At 45.0% G+C, this 19,049-nt stretch overlaps 3 protein-coding genes across 3 annotated transcripts in view; 1 reads left to right on the forward strand and 2 right to left on the reverse strand.

The window, feature by feature from the left end:
- LOC148105837 (NACHT, LRR and PYD domains-containing protein 12-like) overlaps nt 1-19,049 on the reverse strand; it is a 219,542-nt gene that overhangs the window by 125,731 nt on the left and 74,762 nt on the right. The gene's annotated exons all lie outside the window — the stretch shown is intronic.
- LOC148105840 (very-long-chain (3R)-3-hydroxyacyl-CoA dehydratase 4-like) lies at nt 864-5,358 on the forward strand. The gene is made up of 4 exons (XM_087839038.1): nt 864-920; nt 2,985-3,091; nt 3,438-3,569; nt 5,089-5,358. Exons 2-4 carry the CDS (start codon nt 3,010-3,012, stop codon nt 5,163-5,165), a joined length of 291 nt encoding a protein of 96 aa, XP_087695164.1. The 5' UTR covers nt 864-920; nt 2,985-3,009; the 3' UTR covers nt 5,166-5,358.
- LOC148105841 (focadhesin-like) overlaps nt 5,253-19,049 on the reverse strand; it is a 32,272-nt gene continuing 18,475 nt past the window's right edge. Inside the window, exons 23-44 of the mRNA XM_087839049.1 lie at nt 17,077-17,165; nt 15,954-15,995; nt 15,754-15,862; nt 15,550-15,666; nt 14,550-14,788; nt 14,384-14,473; nt 14,002-14,149; nt 13,418-13,537; nt 13,219-13,341; nt 13,037-13,114; nt 11,216-11,287; nt 10,999-11,101; nt 10,820-10,900; nt 10,620-10,748; nt 10,430-10,545; nt 9,814-10,074; nt 8,839-8,928; nt 7,892-8,069; nt 7,677-7,774; nt 7,202-7,453; nt 7,036-7,111; nt 5,253-5,470 (exon numbers count right to left, since the gene is read on the reverse strand). Of these exons, the coding sequence (XP_087695175.1) occupies nt 5,397-5,470; nt 7,036-7,111; nt 7,202-7,453; nt 7,677-7,774; nt 7,892-8,069; nt 8,839-8,928; nt 9,814-10,074; nt 10,430-10,545; nt 10,620-10,748; nt 10,820-10,900; nt 10,999-11,101; nt 11,216-11,287; nt 13,037-13,114; nt 13,219-13,341; nt 13,418-13,537; nt 14,002-14,149; nt 14,384-14,473; nt 14,550-14,788; nt 15,550-15,666; nt 15,754-15,862; nt 15,954-15,995; nt 17,077-17,165 (2,685 nt within the window). The 3' untranslated portion in view covers nt 5,253-5,396. The remainder of the gene's footprint in view (nt 5,471-7,035; nt 7,112-7,201; nt 7,454-7,676; nt 7,775-7,891; nt 8,070-8,838; nt 8,929-9,813; nt 10,075-10,429; nt 10,546-10,619; nt 10,749-10,819; nt 10,901-10,998; nt 11,102-11,215; nt 11,288-13,036; nt 13,115-13,218; nt 13,342-13,417; nt 13,538-14,001; nt 14,150-14,383; nt 14,474-14,549; nt 14,789-15,549; nt 15,667-15,753; nt 15,863-15,953; nt 15,996-17,076; nt 17,166-19,049) is intronic.

The raw sequence follows: 19,049 nt of genomic DNA on the forward strand, positions 1-19,049 counted from the left end.
GCCACAACATTCACGAAAGCAAAAGTAAAAGCGACGGAAGGAAACGATCAGAGAGGCGTTTGAGGCACGTTCAGAGTCAGGAACCTCAGAAACGGATCAGGCTGGAGTTTAATTCTGTTTTCATCTTTAGAAACATCTGGAAATAGTTATAAAAATGCTGCGTAATAAAGAAAAATAGTGTAGATTAGTTTGAGTTGTGTTTAGCTGAGCCGTGTCTTTAATCAAATCTAAACTGAAGAGTTCATTTTGTGGAGGAGCAGCAAGACTTTCAGTGTTACTCTCAGGAGAAAGCCTCCCAAATGTCTGTTGTCTTAATAGTGGAATTATCTGGAAAATGAAGCAGTTCTTATAAGCTGCTTTTCTATATGAGCAGTCAAAGCATTTTATACAGCGTGCTTCATTCACACAAGCACTTCTTTTTCTAACAATGACACTATGATGGATGCATCGGAGAGCAAGTCGGGGTTCCATATGTTGCCCAAGGATACCGTGGCGTGCAGACTGGAGCAGCCAGGGATCAAACCTCCAACCTTCCAGTTAGTAATTCTACCTGCTGAGCTACAGTACTTCCTGAACAACACACCCTCCTTTTGTTTCTTTATTTCCAGTAGCAACCAGGACCATAATGAACCCTGACTCAACAGACACTCAGGATCCACCTGCCCAGTAAGTCACCCGCTAACTGTAACTATCAGAGCCCTGACCTGCTGCAGAGACGAGTCACACTGAACACAGCAAGTGTCCCTGCTCTCAGATACAAAACCTGCCTTTAAAAGTTCAGAGTAATGAAATCAGCAGTTCTGATTCTAGAATCTGTAGTCTCACACACTTGTGCACTTTTGTTGTTTTGGTTCAGAGCTGCAGAGTAAACCGGTGGTGTGTGTGCAGCTCTTCTTCTGGAACGTCCTGGACCTCCTCCGGTACGCACCGCAGGTTTTATAAGGACGCAGCTGCATTTGAACCCAATAATGTAGTTTTACAGTGATGCACAAACACATCGGCTTTTCAAACTTCAACTTTACTTTGATAAATCGTTTTAAAAGCACACAGGATGCAGAGCTTTAAGAAGCTTTTAGTTCCTTACAGTTGAACAGCACTCCCTGGACCTGACCTCTCAGCACTAATGCATTTATTTTACTAATGTGTCAAACTATCTACATTTTTAAACCATGACGTCTTACTTTCCCTCTAAGCAGATACCCAGGGCAGGAACCCTCCCCCTAAACAGCCAGTTTACATTCCAGTGTAGGATCCACTGATATCAGGTCGCAGTGGAAATATTTTTGGTTATTTCTGTGAAAAAGAAACCACTTTGTGACATGTTGATACATGATGTTTGATTTGTCTGCTAGATGGAAAATATTAAGTTGGTGATGTCTGAAAGGGACACGCCGTAGTTCATGAACAATAAGAGTAGTTATTGATAAAGTTATAACTGCACATACGCAAGAAAGGAGAAAACAAATACTTATTTCATTTAATAATAATCGAAAAATTAAGTACATTTAAAACAAAAAAACAGGGCAACCAAGCATATCTGACTGGAGCTTTAATGAGTTTTTATTATTTACACCAGCGGTCCCCAACCTTTTTGGCACCACAGACCGGCCTTTAAGGTGTTGCAGATAAACACAACAAAATGAAACCAGTACCGAAGATTTATTCATAACACAGGAAAAAAACCAGAGTAACAATAAAAACCCTGAAACCCACAAATGTCACAGCGGAGCCTCAAACGACTCATGCACCGGCCCGTGACCCGGGCATTGGTGTTCTGGTTCATGGTGATCACCATAACACCAGGCCTGAGGAGGGAGCGTATTTACACACACACATAATACTAATATTAACAATGATGATGTGTGTATCAGTAGAAGGTTATGAACGTGCACACACACTCACATCTAAATATTTGAAGTGCAAACATCCACATTTGTTCCAGTGTTGTGGACAGACTGACTGTTCTGAAGGCAGAACTTCAACAATGTCTCTAATAATAATAAATAATAATAATAATAATAATAATAATAATAATAATAATAATAATGATAATAATAATAATAATAATAATAATAATAATGATAATAATAATGATAATAATGATAATAATGATAATATAATAATGGTAATAAAAATAATAATAATAATGATGATGATAATAATAATGATAATAATAATAATAAAAATGATAATATGATAATAATGATAATAAAATAATAATAATAATAATAATAAAAAAAGATAATAATAATAATAATAAAAATGATAATATGATAATAATGATAATAAAAAAATAAATAAATAATAATAATAATAATGATGATAATAATAATAAAAAAATAAAATAAATAATAATAATAATAATGATAATAATAATAATAATAATGATAATAATAATAATAATAATAATAATAATAATAATAATAATAATGATAATAATAATAATAATAATAATAATAATAATAATGATAATAATAATGATAATAATGATAATAATGATAATATAATAATGGTAATAAAAATAATAATAATAATGATGATGATAATAATAATGATAATAATAATAATAAAAATGATAATATGATAATAATGATAATAAAATAATAATAATAATAATAATAATAAAAGATAATAATAATAATAATGATGATAATAATAATAATAATAATAATAATAATAATAATGATAATATAATAATGATAATAATAAAAATGATAATAATAATAATAATGATAATATAATAATAAAAATGATAATAATGATAATAATAAAAAAATAATAATAATAATAACGATGATAATAATAATAATAATAATAATCATAATAATAATAATAATATCCTTAATGCCGTATTTGTACTAGACCATATGTAGATGAATTATGATATACGACGTGATGATTTGAGTACATTCGTAGTTCCAGTGGATTTCCAGATGCAAACATTGTTTCTCGTCCAATAAGTTGTGCCTGTGGTTTGATGACAGGTATCCTCACGAGCTGCTGTGTGTCATGGAGAAGCCGTCCATCACCATGCTGTGGACTCGCTACACGCTCTGGATCCCCTTATACATCCTCACAGTCATCGTTGAAGGTGTTAAATCATCGAGTTTCCATCTTTTATTCCAACAAACTGAAAGCTGAGCTCATAAGTACTTTGACTTCTCAACATTACGAGGTTCATTGTGTGGTCAGAGTGTTGTGTAAGGGAAGTGTTGGGAGCCAACAGGAAATGGGTTAGCCAAGCAGAGCTGATGATATGAAGCCAGGAAATGAGCACAGTGCATTCCAGCTGCAGCGAGTAACCTCTGTGCTGTAAGCAGAAGTGCTGGAGGAACGTTCTGTGTATCAGCGACACACAGGCCAATAACACTGTGATAGTGAATGAAGTAAAAGCACAGCAAGTGAAGCGTTTGTTCCCCTTTTTGTTTCTCTCTCAGCTGCCACCATCTATCAGGCGCTGCCTTATGTTGAGCAAACGGCCTCCCAGTCGTGTCCACTCAACTCAACAACAGCTCCAAACAGCCACCTGCCCGTGGTGCTGGCGCTCTACCTGCCTGTCCTCACTCTTGGTAAGACGGAGAACAACCCATTGTGACATTACAGTCACCTGATGGACGTGCTGCACAGGAGCACGTTTGTTTGAGTCCAAGCTCCTCCTTTACATGTATGGTCACTGTAGTCGTCTTCAGTCAGCCACTACTTTCATTAGCTTTGGTTGTTTCAGCTTCTGCGTGCAGCCACGTTAAAGTTTGTCTCGATAAATCAGACTCACTTTTGGTGGGCATTGATCTGATTCTGTCCATGTTTACACACAACTTCCCTGTGCAAATGATACTTAAAATGACTGAAAGCTCTGATACCAGTGAGGTTTTCTGAGTAATAATGTGGATTAAACTTAATAAAAGCTGTAAGATAGATTAAACTATACATTTCAGACTTGCAGCATAGGCCACTGCAACTTTGCAGAGACAGTTTTACTTTTTTCTTTAGATACTGCATAATCGTTACAGAACTAAGAAATATGTTACCATTATTAGTTTTTTAACTCTTGTGGTCCTCAGTCGCTCGTCCTTGTATGTTAAACATGCTGGTTGGATGAGGGTTAATGAGACGGTTAGTCGTGCCGTTGTCAGGCTGATGAACAGCAAACACGTTTAGACGAGAACCTTAACTGAGACAAAAAGATGTTAGACACAGAGGTCGGTCGCTTCACTAACACGACCTAAATCCAGCTGAACTAGAACAGACTGAAGGAAAAGAACACAAAACGTTCTCAGGTTCTCCTGATTTGTTACTGTTGGGAAAACTACGAGTGACAGTTTCCTGAGGAAGACTAGGACGATGAAGAACAGTTACAGGCCTCACTGTCATATCATCATAGTTGGTGTCCGAGCTTTCTGACCTGGTCTGTGGTGACAACACTGAGGAGGGTCTTCTATCTGGGGATGTTAAATTGGTGTCATGAATGAAGTTACTGTGTAACTGTAGTGTAACTGTGTAACTGTGTAACTGTGGTGTAACTGTAGTGTAACTGTAGTGTAACTGTGGTGTAACTGTGGTGTAACTGTAGTGTAACTGTGGTGTAACTGTAGTGTAACTGTAGTGTATCTGTGGTGTAACTGTGGTGTAACTGTGGTGTAACTGTGGTGTAACTGTGTAACTGTGATGTAACTGTAGTGTAACTGTAGTGTAACTGTGGTGTAACTGTGGTGTAACTGTAGTGTAACTGTGGTGTAACTGTAGTGTAACTGTAGTGTATCTGTGGTGTAACTGTGGTGTAACTGGTGTAACTGTGTAACTGTAGTGTAACTGTAGTGTAACTGTGGTGTAACTGTGGTGTAACTGGTGTAACTGTGTAACTGTAGTGTAACTGAAGTGTAACTGTACAGTAACTGTGATGTAACTGTGATGTAACTGTAGTGTAACTGTAGTGTAATTCTAGTGTAACTGTGTAACTGTAGTGTAACTGTAGTGTAACTGTGTAACTGTGGTGTAACTGTAGTGTAACTGTAACTGTAGTGTAACTGTAACTGTAGTGTAACTGTAACTGTAGTGTAACTGTGATGTAAAACACTGCTTGGTTTTCAGGAGCCTCGCTCACAGTCGGGCAGCTGCTGAAGGAGAGGCACCACCACCTGGAGAAGTGGAACAGGAAGAGGAAGTAACATGAAGTCACAGCTCGTTGGAGTTACGGATGAAGTCGAATTTAACGATCTGCTGTAAAGAGAGAAAAGGATGTTCTAGACCCAAAATGATTTCTGTTGCACTTTTATTGACAGCACAGATTCCTACAGTACAGTTACTGTCTAACATTAAACAGCAGCTCAGACCAGCAGCCGTGTGTGTCTTTGCGTACGAGCAGCAACGCCTGAGCAGGACACCGAGGCTCCTCTGGGCTACCAGCCGTACGCTCTGGTCCACACGGCTTTCTTCTTGAACTCTGCAGAGGACCTGAGTGCCAACAGAGCAGCTGAAAGGAACCACAGGAGAGATCAGAGAAATCAGAGAGATCAGAGAAATCAGAGGAATCTGGCTGTTCTGAAGACCAGGTCATTTTTTCAGCATATCCTGCCTGTATGAACACTGATGTTTGAGTAAACCTCTCTTAAAATACTGCCTGCTCTTTCCACACCTTCTTTTCCAACAGTGCTGTCAGCTGAGTGTCTAATAAACATGGTGCATTAGTTCTCATGTAAAGACTGCCACAGATGAGGACTGTGGAGCTCATTTGGCCAAATCATCATTTGTGTATATAGAGCTGAATCACAACAGTCCCCTCTATGGTAACTTGATATTGTGAGATAACCTGCAACAGTGCAGAGAAACTAACAGTCCAACGACCCTGTCTGAGGGACGTGGTGAGGGTGGAGCTCCGACACAACCAGGTCCTTGGAGGCCATGATTGGTTGGACTGCTCTGTCTCTGTGATCACTGACAGAAATATTTCCTGCATGTGTCTGAGCTGAAATTCAGGCTTCTAACCTGAATACACACATCTGCATCCACAGCAGTGCGATGTAAGCACAGAAAGCCGTGCGTGCATGAGTATAAACCGCTCAGAGAAGAACAGTGCTGCATAAGAACCAGTCCATGAAACACACGATGCATTTCACAAGGAGACCTGAACATACAGGCTTTACCACGAAGGTTTAGCTTCTGGGGCAAAACCAGTAAAGAAGAAACCACAGCTGGTGGTGTAGTGGTCACTTTAGTGAAACCTATGAAAATACACTATTGCCAAACGTGTTCGCTCGTCTACCTTCACACTTCTCTGACTTTCCATCCTGAATACATATGATTTAGTTTGCAATTATAACAGCTTCAGCAGGTCAGGTTGATTTTGGATCAGAAGGTGTGGCTGAGTCCTCGCTCCAACTCATCCCACAGAGGTCAAGTTCTTCCACACAAACCCGTTCACTGTGCTTTGTGCTGCAGTACAGTCGGGCTGGACGCACGAAGCTGTGTAAAATACCACACCACAATCGCCCTCTCCTCCAAGCTTTACACTTGGAACAACTCTCCACCACGCCCAGACTGCTCCGTTCGATTGTCATGTGGATGAATGTTAGAAAGTGCTTAGTGCACGCTGTGGCTGACCCCGCCCTTCGATTTTAGATGGCCTATCACTTCACAGCAGAGACGCTGTCGTTCCCAGTTGCTTCCACTTTGTCGCCTCAACTGGAGTTTATGTTCAGGTGCCATCCTATCAGCAGCACAAACACCTGCTCGGGCTTATACACCTGTGGCCACAAGTGACTGAACACCTGCATTCAGTGGTTTGGAGAGGGGAGTACTTTTGGCTTTATAGTGAAGTTTTTACCTCGAGGATGTAAGAACCTGACAAAACTCAGGCCAGGTCTTAATTTCAATGAGACCTGCACAAGGATGGTAATAATAATAATCTATATCTAATTAAACTGTTTAGATGTGATTTCATGAAGTACTTTATGGAGACAACAGTCTGTGTACTGCTGTGGTTCAAACAGAGTGAAATATTATGAAATGTGTAAGTAGGAAAAAGGCTGCTTTGCTCACCTCTGGCTGTGCTGACCGTTGATGCTGACACGCTCTGGTCAGGAGCTTCCATGATGCTGAGAAGCCAGTCTATGAACTGAGACACACACACGGGGTCATCCCTTCTGCACGTTTACAACGAGTGACATTTGAGCTAAAGGTCAAAGTTCACAGCACAAACACTGACCTTGGGCGTTTGGCTGCTCCAGGGCTCCTTGTCCAGGAGCCGAGGGAGGCTGTGGGACATCGCTAACAGGCACCGGGACAGGGCGCCGTCCACCGACGACTCCTCGCCATATAGACCGTGTGTTAGAGCCTGAGGCTTGGGGTCTGGCTGCCATGGAAACCACTGGACCCGGATGCCAAAGAGGAGTGGCATGATGTGGTCACTCCAGGAAACTACTGCAGCAGCAAAGAGCTGGAACAGGAAGTCGGTGGCCTGCAGAGCACACTCAGTTAGAAACACACGACACAGAATCTGCTTCCACCAACTCAGATACACAGAAGAAGCAAACAGCAGCAAGCTTTGCTCTACTGCTGATGCTCGAGAGCAGCCTCGCTGTAGTTAACACGGCACCGTCATGGTAGACCAGCATTTAGCTAAGCTCAGCTGCTGGGAGGAAGAGGAGGATGTGTCACATGGCGGTCACTCAGAAACATACCGATCTGGTGTCTCCACGCTGGACGTCTGTTACGCCGTAGGCAACATTTCGGATATGTCCCATCAGCTCCAGGAGCCACTCCACCCGTCTGGAGATGCCTGTGACAAAGATGCTGACTAAATGAAAACCATCATGGTAAAACACACAGGTGTCAGTCGTCTGTTAGATCAGGAGAGATCCACTTTCCACGCAGTAGGAACGCCTTCCTGTCTCACCTGTGTTGATGCTGGTTGCCAGGCGACACTGGTAAAACGTCTGCAGGAGGAGCCACCCCACTCTGCGGCTCGGCCAACCACGGAGGACCCCAGCAATGACATCATTAAGACTAAGGAGGGGCACTCGTCCCTGAGAGGTCAGGTAGGCTAAGACGAAGCAGGTCTTCTCCATTTGAGTCTAAACAGAACGCAGAGATGTTAAAGCCACAGCGCACGCTGAGCTTCAACGAACCGTCACAGACTGAATGACAGGCGTGACGTGATCACCGCACGTGTGCTGAAAGGAAGCCAGCAGAGGATCTGACAACGAGGGTCAGCAGCAGCTGAGAGGGCTTCAAACTACACACCTGTCACCATTTCATGTTTAGTTATCCTGTCTTCCTTCTCCCACCCCAACCAATCACAGCAGAGGCCCCGCCCCTCCCTGAGCCTGGTTCTGCCGGAGGTTTCTTCCTGTTAAAAGGGAGTTTTTCCTTCCCACTGTTGCCAAAGTGCTGCTCATAGGGGCTCATATGATTGTTGGGTTTTCTCTGTATTATTACTGTAGGGTCGACCTCACAGTATAAAGCACGACTGTTGTTGAAGTGAATAAAGTAACCATGTGAGGAAGATTCCTCTAAATTACTGAAAGCTTAAATCACTATATGGTTACATTTGGTCAAACTGAACGTTTACTTAAAGTGCTCCTTTTAGAAATACACACTTGTGTAGTGGGCCCCCTGCTGGGCATCAGGAAGAATGCAGGTTTTACTGTCCACACACTGACAGCTATAAGTAATAAAGCAATATGAGCTACAGGTCACTGGAATTACTTCCATTTCCACTATGAGACCAACAACATGTCTTTGAACCTGTAAACCAAACGTACTTCTGCCCGCGCTTCAGCACATGGAAACAGTGGACGTGGTCCCTCTGTTCATTTTCTGCTGGTGTTATTAACACTGTACCTCAGAGACTTTCATGATCCTCTCAATCTCTGTGTCAGACATCTCAGACAGACACTTGGCCACGCCCACATACAGATCCACTTCATCATCCTGAAATAAATGTACAAGAAATCAAACACAAACACAAAAATTGTTATTTTTTAGTTAAAATGTGTCATTTAAACACCTTTGAACCTGTGTTCATGTGTTAAAGAGGCAAAGCTCGATGCCAGCAGGGCCCAGCAGCAGCACGAATAAAAGGCTTTAACTGTTAGACTGCTCCACACAAAGGTTTCAAAACAGACAAAGACAGCAGGTTGAAGGAGATCAGCTGATTTCACAGAAAGGTGAACAGAGCACGGCTAACAGGTTCAGCTATTAGCAGCTGTTAAACTCAGGGAGCCAATGGTAGGCGACACACACCAGCGCACATATCATCAACTAAATGATTCCAGCCGTTCAAAAGCTGAAATGTAGCATCAAGTACCATGAAACACGAGCACTGTGCTGTTCTTCAGACTGATGAGATTAATGATGTCACAGGTTCAGAAACATGCTGCTCAACGTAAAGACGACAGAGGATTTGGACAAAGGCTAAAATGAGTCTAACTGCCCGTGATCCTCACACAACTTTAGCTGTTTGACTGTTTGCCTGTTTCTATTATTGTACTTTGAAAATGCTGGTCGAGATCACGCTGGTCGATCTAGACCAGCGTGATCTAGACCAGCGTATGAACGATGGGCTGAAGCTGCTGTGGTGATGAGAAGAGCTCATTTCCAGCCGAGCTCCGGTGACTGAAGCTCTGCACACCTACAGCAGCATCTGTCACAGCTTCTTGCTTTGAATAAAATGGGTTTATGCTCCTGTTCGTGTCTCTGGGTGGATGGGAACATCAGAGGATATCACGATCCCCGAGCGTAAAACCAGGGACAGAGCCATGCATCAAAGAAAAAGCTTCTACGTGTCAGTGATAACAGTCAGCAGCTACACTGCACCTGGATTCGGTCGGGCAGGAAGGTGAAGATCTTCTCCGTGGCAGAGCAGAGGATGGTCCAGCAGCTGCTAGAGGGGTTTGGGAGGGCCATGGCCTGAGCCAGGCCCCGCAGCACAGAGCGACACAGGGACGCGCGCTGGGGTCGGAGGTCCTCCTCAAACTGCTGCACCCCCAAACTCTCCACATACACCTGCAGCTTGTCCTCAGTCACGTGCTTCATCCATGAGCCCAGAGTCTCATAGAGGTGGGCCCGGGTCTGGTACTGGGGGAGACAGACAGCCAGTAAGGATCTCTGAAGCCTTCATCATTGTACTGGACTCAGCACGCTCTCCTACAGCAGAGACAGACTGGATGTGTGTCGTGGTTAAAGAGCATCTGTTCAGCTTTAGAAGCCAAACGCTGTTTATTCAGACATTTCTTCAGCTGCTGTACGACTGAGAAACAGCTGAGCTCAGAGGTGAGGCCGTAGATGCTCCTGTTTCTGTTAAGAACACCTAAAGAAACCTGTTCACATATAAGCTGGATATCAAGAAACAACAGATTAAAGTGGACCAGCCTATAAACCTGATGGAGACTGAATATCAGCTGTCACAGCGCTAATACCCAACTGAACTTACACTGAGACTGTGGACCAGGGGAGGCGACAACCAGGAGCCCAAAAACAGAGCAGCGCTGTGGGAGGACTGGGTCTGACAGGCTGCCAGGACAACACACTGATGCTGCACATCCTCTCCTACAAAACACAACAACAACATCGACTGAACAGGATCTGTGGCTTCACGGACAGCACTGAGCGACAACTCTTACCAAAGCTCATCCTCATTAAAGGAGAAAGAGCGGCGCTCCAGTTGATGGGCGGATACTGGAAAGAGGCGCCGACTGACGCCAAAGCGGTGAGAGCGGTCTTAACCAGGCCTGGATGGGAGGACTGAGGACCTGCGCCCAGAGAGAGACGATGTTACAGAGTTACAGCTTCAAACACAACGACCTCTGTAGATGTCACAAACCTTTTTGTCCAGCTTCTGTGACGAACTCCGTCGTGGATCTGACGACACTTTTCTCTGAGAGGTAACTGAAATCTGGAGGAACTGGGAGTTGGATCAAAGTAGTTAGTGCCCAGTAGATCATTTTAAAGTGTTACTAACGCTGCATCCAGCTCTGCTCCGCCCACTGACTCCTGTGTTACCTGCTGTGTGACTGTGACTGCTGGACATGTGGGCCAGGTGCAAATGTCCCAGCAAACAGGCGCTGTTGGACTGCAAACCGATGGCTCCAGAGAACGTGATGATCTGCAACCAAAGAGCCGACAAGTGGCTGAAACAGACGCTCTGAGGAGCGAGCAGAGGGGAGAGTATCGTGTGTAGTAATCAGAGTAAAGTAATATGTGATAAGTAAACTCTTACCTGTGTGACGGCCCGAATAACTTCATTCAGCCTGTTCTGCTGCTTGGACACGAGCTCCGTCTCGCTCTTCAGCTGCATCAGAGGAGAATCAGCATCACTGTCGCTAACTTTAGCTGCACTTCTTTCTCCTCTCCTCCTTCCCCTTATCTTCCCTGCTTAACCTCTTGTGTCCTTGTCTGTCTCATGTGCATTACTTTCCCTCGAACAGTCTCTCACAGTCTGTTCTCTAAAACCTAAAGAGAATTATGGATTTGATCAACTGGTCTCTGAATGCTATTGACACCCTCTTCTCAACGAGAAGTCTGAGCTCGGGAGAGCCCGAGTGCCCTGGAGGGACTTTCCCTGCCGGATACACGATGGACGGGTGGCAGACATGGAGAGTCATGTGCCTGGTGGGATGTTTACCTATTCGGAACCATGATAACAGGGTTCTTGCTGATCGGAGCTGGCTTGGCCCTGACTTATCGGAGAATTGAGAGAGTGGAACCGGCTGTTCAAACCCCCCCCAAGGCTGCCCGCTGGAATCGAAGCGATGGGACGAGGCGTGGCCTCTCACAACGAACGCAGCATGGTTAACACCTTGGAGACGCTTACAGCTGCTGTGAAGGCTCAAAACAACACCATTGAGCGTATGGTGGGATACATCAGAGAGGGCCCTGCTCAAAATGACAACCTTGAGCGAAAGTTGGATCACATCACAGAACGGATCACTGCAGTTGTTGTTGTTGTTGTTGGTCTCAGAATCAAAAGAATGACAACACCACGGATCAGAAGTTTGATACCATCATGGGGAGGCTCACGGCTCTCCAACGGGAGATCGAGAGACCAGCGTCCGAGTGTTAATGAATCAGCTTTAAATTCTCCTGTGCTGCTCGTATAACAGAAAAATCTACGAATTCAACATGTGGAAACCACGTCGCCAGCTGTGGGCCCAAGGCTGGTGCAACAACAACAACTCCCTGATGATGACTGTGTGATGACTGTTCTTCCCATCCCAAGCCCACCTGGGTTGGCTAGCAGACTGTTTACTTAGATAGAGCGGAGGACACTGTCTCAGCTGAACTCTGGACACGCACACACATACACTTACACTGATAAGCACGCACTCATCCCCCTCCCTCTCCAAACGCCTTCGATGCTTGTTTCCTGTGGGGGAAGACGGCGGGTCTGAGTGTCGCGCTGGAATGGTAGCGCTGTGCAGGAGGACTGCTGTGTTTCCTTCGGATTACTCCTCACCCCCTACCCAACCCTGTGGTCACGTGCTCCAATGTTGTACTGTGGACATTTATGTGCTTTTTTTGTGCAGAGGAATTTTTTTTGTTTCCTGTCCTCATGCTGTCCTCCCAGCATGAGTAGAGGTCTCTTTTTTTCCTCTTGTACTTTCCCATTGTTGTGCACTTTTTTCAGTGTTTTCTCTGTAACGCTGCCGATCTCCGACTGTATCCCCATGTGATGTCTTTGTTATGTGTGTAAGTCGGGGGGGGGGGGGTCCCATTCCTCTGCGGGGCAACCTGCATATGGCCAAGAAAGCCTTCATTCATTCATTCATTCATTCATTCATTCAACTAAAGGTGTGTTTGCATCTCTTTATGAACACGGGGACGCTTCACATGGCTGCACAGAAGACACAGATCTGCATCCATCACATCTTTTTAAATACTGGGTTTGCCAGTGTGTTCCTATGGTAACCATGGTGATTCCTCAAACCTTACAGGGTCACATGAGCTCGATCATCTATGGCTCCACATGCTTGAAACCACGAAACAAAGACATCCTCAGAAACACAACAGCAGGTGATAACATGAAGCTGCAGCGTCTTACCTGAACGAGGTAACTCTCTGATCCCACCAACGCCACCAGCCCGTTGACAGCAGCCAGCCGCTGCATGGTGGGACAGCCCTGTAACACAAAGGTCAGCGCTGGGACCCCAAACATCCTTTCACGTGATTGGACATCGTTTACATGAACATTTAGGCTGAGATGTAGAAAGTGAGGTTTTGTACCTCAGCCAGTAAGATTTTGATCCAGGCTGCGAGCAGGTGAGGGTGGATGTGCTCTGCTTTGCCGTGGCCGCACACCGACAGCCCGTGGACCGCTAACCCCAGAGCCAGGGAGAAGCCCGGGGTCTGGGGACACAGGGTCATCAATGAAACCACAAAGAGCTGCTGGAGCCAGAATGACCCCATCAGCTCTCCTACTGACCTGCTGGCTCTCCTCAGTCAGGCTGCGCAGCGTGTCCGTGACCTCCTCGGCCTTGGCGGCGTCAATAAGACCTGCGCTGAACGCTGAGACGCTCACACACGCCACAGAGTACGCCAACACCTGCACACACACACATGTGAAGGTCAGTGAAAACTTTATACGGCACAGTTTTCAACCTTCACCCCACACTGGCCGTGCAGCGTCTCCACCTTGGACAGTAAACAAAGCTTATCTGTGTTACACACTTTTTATTTGCTCTACAAGGTCACGACGACACGTTTTCACAGCTTATAGAAGACGAATCTGTTCCAATCGTACGGTAAACATAATAAGATACACATTTTAGTGCTTCGAGGTCATAGGTCAAAGTTCACACATCAGCATCAGGCTCAAAGTTTTAGCTCTTGTTTCATGTTCATGTAGCAGAAACTGTCTTTAGTAGATAATTCATCAAAACGACTATTTCAGCTTCTTCTGTCACAAACGTGTCTGAGCAGAGTTACAATCACAGACTTGTTCCTGCGTCAGAGACTTCAGGACCTCGGCTCTGGCGTCAGTGTGAGTCGTGTGCAGGGCTGCTGTACCTCCTGCACCATGCGTCCTCGTCCACTGCAGTCTTGCAGGTTGGCCAGCAGCTTGTCGAGTGTCAGGCTGACACGGACACGTCGACTCCTCTGTCCGCTGCTGCAGAAGGCAGACAGCACTAGACCCAGACCCAGTATACAGCCAGTGCTGAGGAAAGAAGGCGAGAACATGGAAGAGCACATTTAATATGCTAACCCCTGTTTCACTGTTGAATATTAACTCCTAACAAGCTTCCAGATGTGTCTGTTGAAAAAGAGTAAATGTGCCAAACGAGCTCTTTTATTGAGCAGCAGAAATGCAGCCTTGGTAACGGCTGAATCTTCCAGCTTCCTACCAACCATGTGATGTCAGTTTGCTCTCTGCAAACACGAGAGGACGTACTTGTATTCCAGGTTGGGGTTGAAAGAGGAACTTTCCAGAGCATCCAGAGGGCCGAAGAGGAGATCAGCATCCTTCTGAGCAGACTCATCACTGACAGAGGACACAGGCAGTCAGTAAGCGTTACGCTGTTGGTTCACATCAGAATCTCCTCCTGCAGACTCTGTACCTGAGGCGCTGGTGCAGCAGGGTGGACAGCACCATGCCGAGACCGAGCCCGGAGTGGAACTGGACGGCCTGGGAGTCGTCTGCGGCGGGGGAGCCCGGGAGGCCGGCCCGCAGTGCCGACAGGATGTGGGTCAGACCGTCCCGCTGCCGCACCACGAGCACGGAGACGAGCAGCGACAGGGCGAGGCTCGCACAGGAGCGCGCTATGGTGCTCGCTGTGTTCTCACCCGAGTAGGAGCGCTGAGGAGGCAGCACAGGGTGAAAGTAATCAATGCAAGAAAGCAACTTTATATTCACAACGACTGTGCAGCCAACAGCAACATGTGTTAGAGAGCAAAGACTCGCTGAGCTGTGAGAACCACGTTTACTGGAATATTGATGCTAATACACTCCAGCTGGTTTACGTGTCGATGCAGCGATGTTTCAGGCTTGTTTTGCTTCTTTTTGTGAGAAAGTCATCAAAATAAAGTTGTTTTTGGTTCACTGCATGCTCGGGATAAAGTGCAGCTTCAAACATCTCTGAAGCCATGGGGATGCATTAGTGCCGCTAGCACGTCTGCACGTCTGGAAAGGCACCGAGTGCTGAAAGTGTTAGCACAGGTGCTAAAGACAGTCAGCGGCTCCCCTCACTCACACTGATGAACACTTTCAGAGCTCAGAGTGATAAAAGCTGCTCCACACTAACAAATCCAACAGTGTTAATCTGACACACACGCTGGTGTTGCAGCTACAGCAGCCACATCAGCGTCTCTGAACCACAGCAGCCAGCAGGCTGCAGTTAACAGACGGACAATCACACGGAGCTCGTGTTTATTTAGAATAACATGTGGTTTATGGGGCAGGTGAATCACTGCATGTTTACTTTTGAGGGTCAGTAAAGTGTTCATAGTGTGAGGCTCAGAAACAGCTGATTCTGTTTCATCACGTCACTGTCACGACTCTTAAAGAACTCGAATCATCTGCCAATCACGGTTTCTTATGTAAAAGCTGATGAAACTCACGTGTAGAAACCAGGGGAAAACTCGTCCTTTGGACTTGAAGCTGCTGCTGCTGATGCTGAGCAGGGTGTCCAGCACCATGGTCAACCAGCTTCCTGTGGCCACGAACTCTGGTCCAGCCTATCGAGTCCAACAGCACTGAGCTCAGCATCTCTATGATTATGAAATAGCAAACACACTGTGTAACAGGACCCTGCGGCGTCTCACCCCCAGGCTGCCGTCACCATCAGTGGGCAGGTTGCTCTCATACTTCGCCAGAACAGCGGCGAGGCCGCTCAGAGCCAAGATGGCGTTTCCCTGAACAACAGGACTGTCCCTGAAACGACCCACAGAAAGTCACAGCGCTCACATCAGGTTACTCTGCTCACCAAACGTTTCCTATGAAACAGAGCGAGTAGGGGACTCACTTTGTAGCAGCTTTGATGACATCTGCCAGCTGATCTCTGGCCCTGTGTCAGAAAAATAATAACAACACATTAAAAAGATGAAGAACGTGATGAAGATGGTGACCAGTGTCTGTTAAAGCAGTGATGCACATCAGCACTTTAGTCTATTTACAACCGTAATACAAAAACATCAGGACGGCGTCTCACATGTAAATGAAACAGGATGATTTACAGATTAAATGTAATCACATGTTTAAACTGAGAAAAACTAACATTTTAGGGGAAACTAAGTCTGGAGAACGTAAGTTTGATGGTGTAGCGCTGAGACAGACGCCGTAGCATCTTTGTAACAGTCTGTAAATGTCTTCGACTGGACCTTGGGACAGGAATGTCCTCCTGTTCTTGTCCGAGGAGCTAAAATCCTGGATCAAAGTCCTGGGTCTTCTTTGGTGGATTGTTTGCTTCCCTCCATGCTTTCTAAATAAGTCTCCGCTCCAATTCATCCCACAGATGTTCTGCTGGGTCAAAGTCAGGACTCTTTGTAGGCCAGTCAGGTTCTTCCTGTGCACACGTTCATGTTGGGAGCAGGAAATCCTCCCAAATGTCTTGGTATTTGGAAGTATTAAGAATTCCTCTCAGCAGAACTAAGTAGCTGAGCCCAACCTCTAAAAACAGCCCCACTATCATCCCTCCACCACCAAAGTCAGACGAGTATCAGTCTCCTGATAACTGCTGAACCAGACTCCTCCATCGGACTGCGAGACGCAGAAGCGTGAACACGACATTTTCCAACGATGCTTGTTCCGATCACGACAGCGTCCAGGAACTTCCTGAGCTCCTGACAGCGAGCCACAGACTTTATACACCTGTGACTGACAGGCCTGAAAACCATGATTCACTTTCTTCATGGTCAGGAGGGAGAGCAGGTCGTCTACTGGTCAGGAGGTTGCTGGTTCAGAACCAGTTATTTTGGCTCCATAGTGCAGGTGTTACCACAAAGTGTTGATGTAAAGTTTGGTCCACACAGCAGGGAAACACACACACTACAGTCATTACAGTAAGATTAGAGACCTTGTACAAAAGCACTACCATTTATATACACACAGTCTACACATATACAAGCAAGTTTGAGTGTGGTTCTCACCACAGCCAGGCACAGTGATGCTTGTACTGCAGCTCCTGTGGATCCTCTTTGCCTTGTTTCTGGAGCATGTCTAACTCAGCACGTCGACCCTGCCAACAGAAACCAAACCCTGAGAGGCCTTTACTGTAAGATCAGAGGCCTTTACTGTAAGATCAGAGGCCTCTGAGGCCTTTACTGTAAGGTCAGAGGCCTCTGAGGCCTTTACTGTAAGATCAGAGGCAACTGAGGCCTTTACTGTAAGATCAGAGGCCTCAGAGGCCTTTACTGTAAGATCAGAGACCTTTACTGTAAGATCAGAGGCCTCTGAGGCCTTTACTGTAAGATCAGAGGCAACTGAGGCCTTTACTGTAAGATCAGAGGCCTCAGAGGCCTTTACTGTAAGATCAGAGACCTTTACTGTAAGATCAGAGACCTTTACTGTAAGATCAGAGGCAACTGAGGCCTTTACTGTAAGATCAGAGGCCTCAGAGGCCTTTACTGTAAGATCAGAGACCTTTACTGTAAGATCAGAGGCCTCTGAGGCCTTTACTGTAAGATCAGAGGCCTTTACTGTAAGATCAGAGACCTTTACTGTAAGATCAGAGGCCTGTGAGACCTTTACTGTAGGATCAGAGACCTTTACTGTAAGATCAGAGGTCTCTGAGGCCTTTACTGTAAGATCAGAGGCCTCAGAGGCCTTTACTGTAAGATCAGAGACCTTTACTGTAAGATCAGAGGCCTTTACTGTAAGATCAGAGACCTTTACTGTAAGATCAGAGGCCTTTACTGTAAGATCAGAGGCCTCTGAGGCCTTTACTGTAAGATCAATTCAATTCAATTCAATTCAATTTTATTTATATATAAATACTCTAGGAACAACAAGTAGGCCTGCAGAGCGGGAGCGAAGTGCTCTAATAGGGTGATATGGTACTACAAGGTCATTAAGATAAGATGGGGCCTGATTATTTAAGACCTTGTATGTGAGGAGCAGGATTTTGAATTCAATTCTGGATTTAACAGGAAGCCAATGAAGGGAAGCCAAAACAGGAGAAATATGCTCTCTCTTTCTAGTCCCTGTCAGTACTCTTGCTGCAGCATTTTGGATTAGCTGAAGGCTTTTCAGTGAGTTTTTTGGACATCCTGATAATAATGAATTGCAGTAGTCCAGCCTGGAAGTAATAAATGCATGAACTAGTTTTTCAGCGTCACTCTGAGACAGGATATTTCTAATTTTAGAGATGTTGCGCAAATGGAAGAACGCAGTCTTACATATTTGTTTAATATGTGCGTTGAAGGACATATCCTGGTCAAAAATGACTCCAAGGTTCCTCACAGTGTTACTGGAGGCCAAGGTAATGCCATCCAGAGTAAGAATCTGGTTAGATACCATATTTCTAAGCTTTTCAGCACCGAGTAAAATGACCTCAGTTTTATCTGAGTTAAGAAGCAGAAAGTTAGTGGCCATCCAAGTCGTTATGTCTTTAAGACATTCCTGCAGTTTAACTAATTGGTGTGTGTTATCTGGCTTCATGGACAGATAGAGCTGGGTGTCATCTGCATAGCAGTGAAAATGTATGCTATGTCTTCTAATGATGCTGCCTAGGGGAAGCATGTATAATGTAAACAGAATTGGTCCTAGCACTGAACCCTGTGGAACTCCATAATTAACCTCAGTGTGTGAAGAGGACTCTCCATTTACATGCACAAATTGGAGTCTATTAGATAGATATGATACAAACCACTGCAGTGCAATACCTGTAATACCTACAGCATGTTCTAATCGCTCTAATAGGATATTATGGTCAACAGTATCGAATGCTGCACTAAGGTCAAGAAGGACAAGCACAGAGATGAGTCCACTGTCAGAGGCCATAAGAAGATCATTTGTAACCTTCACTAAAGCTGTTTCTGTGCTGTGATGAACTCTGAAACCTGACTGAAACTCTTCAAATAAACCATTCCTCTACAGATGATCTGTTAGCTGTTTGACAACT

Source organism: Neolamprologus brichardi, chromosome 3 (genome assembly GCF_056152115.1).
Source record: "Neolamprologus brichardi isolate AB-2024 chromosome 3, ASM5615211v1, whole genome shotgun sequence".
Taxonomy (NCBI): Eukaryota; Metazoa; Chordata; class Actinopteri; order Cichliformes; family Cichlidae; genus Neolamprologus; species Neolamprologus brichardi.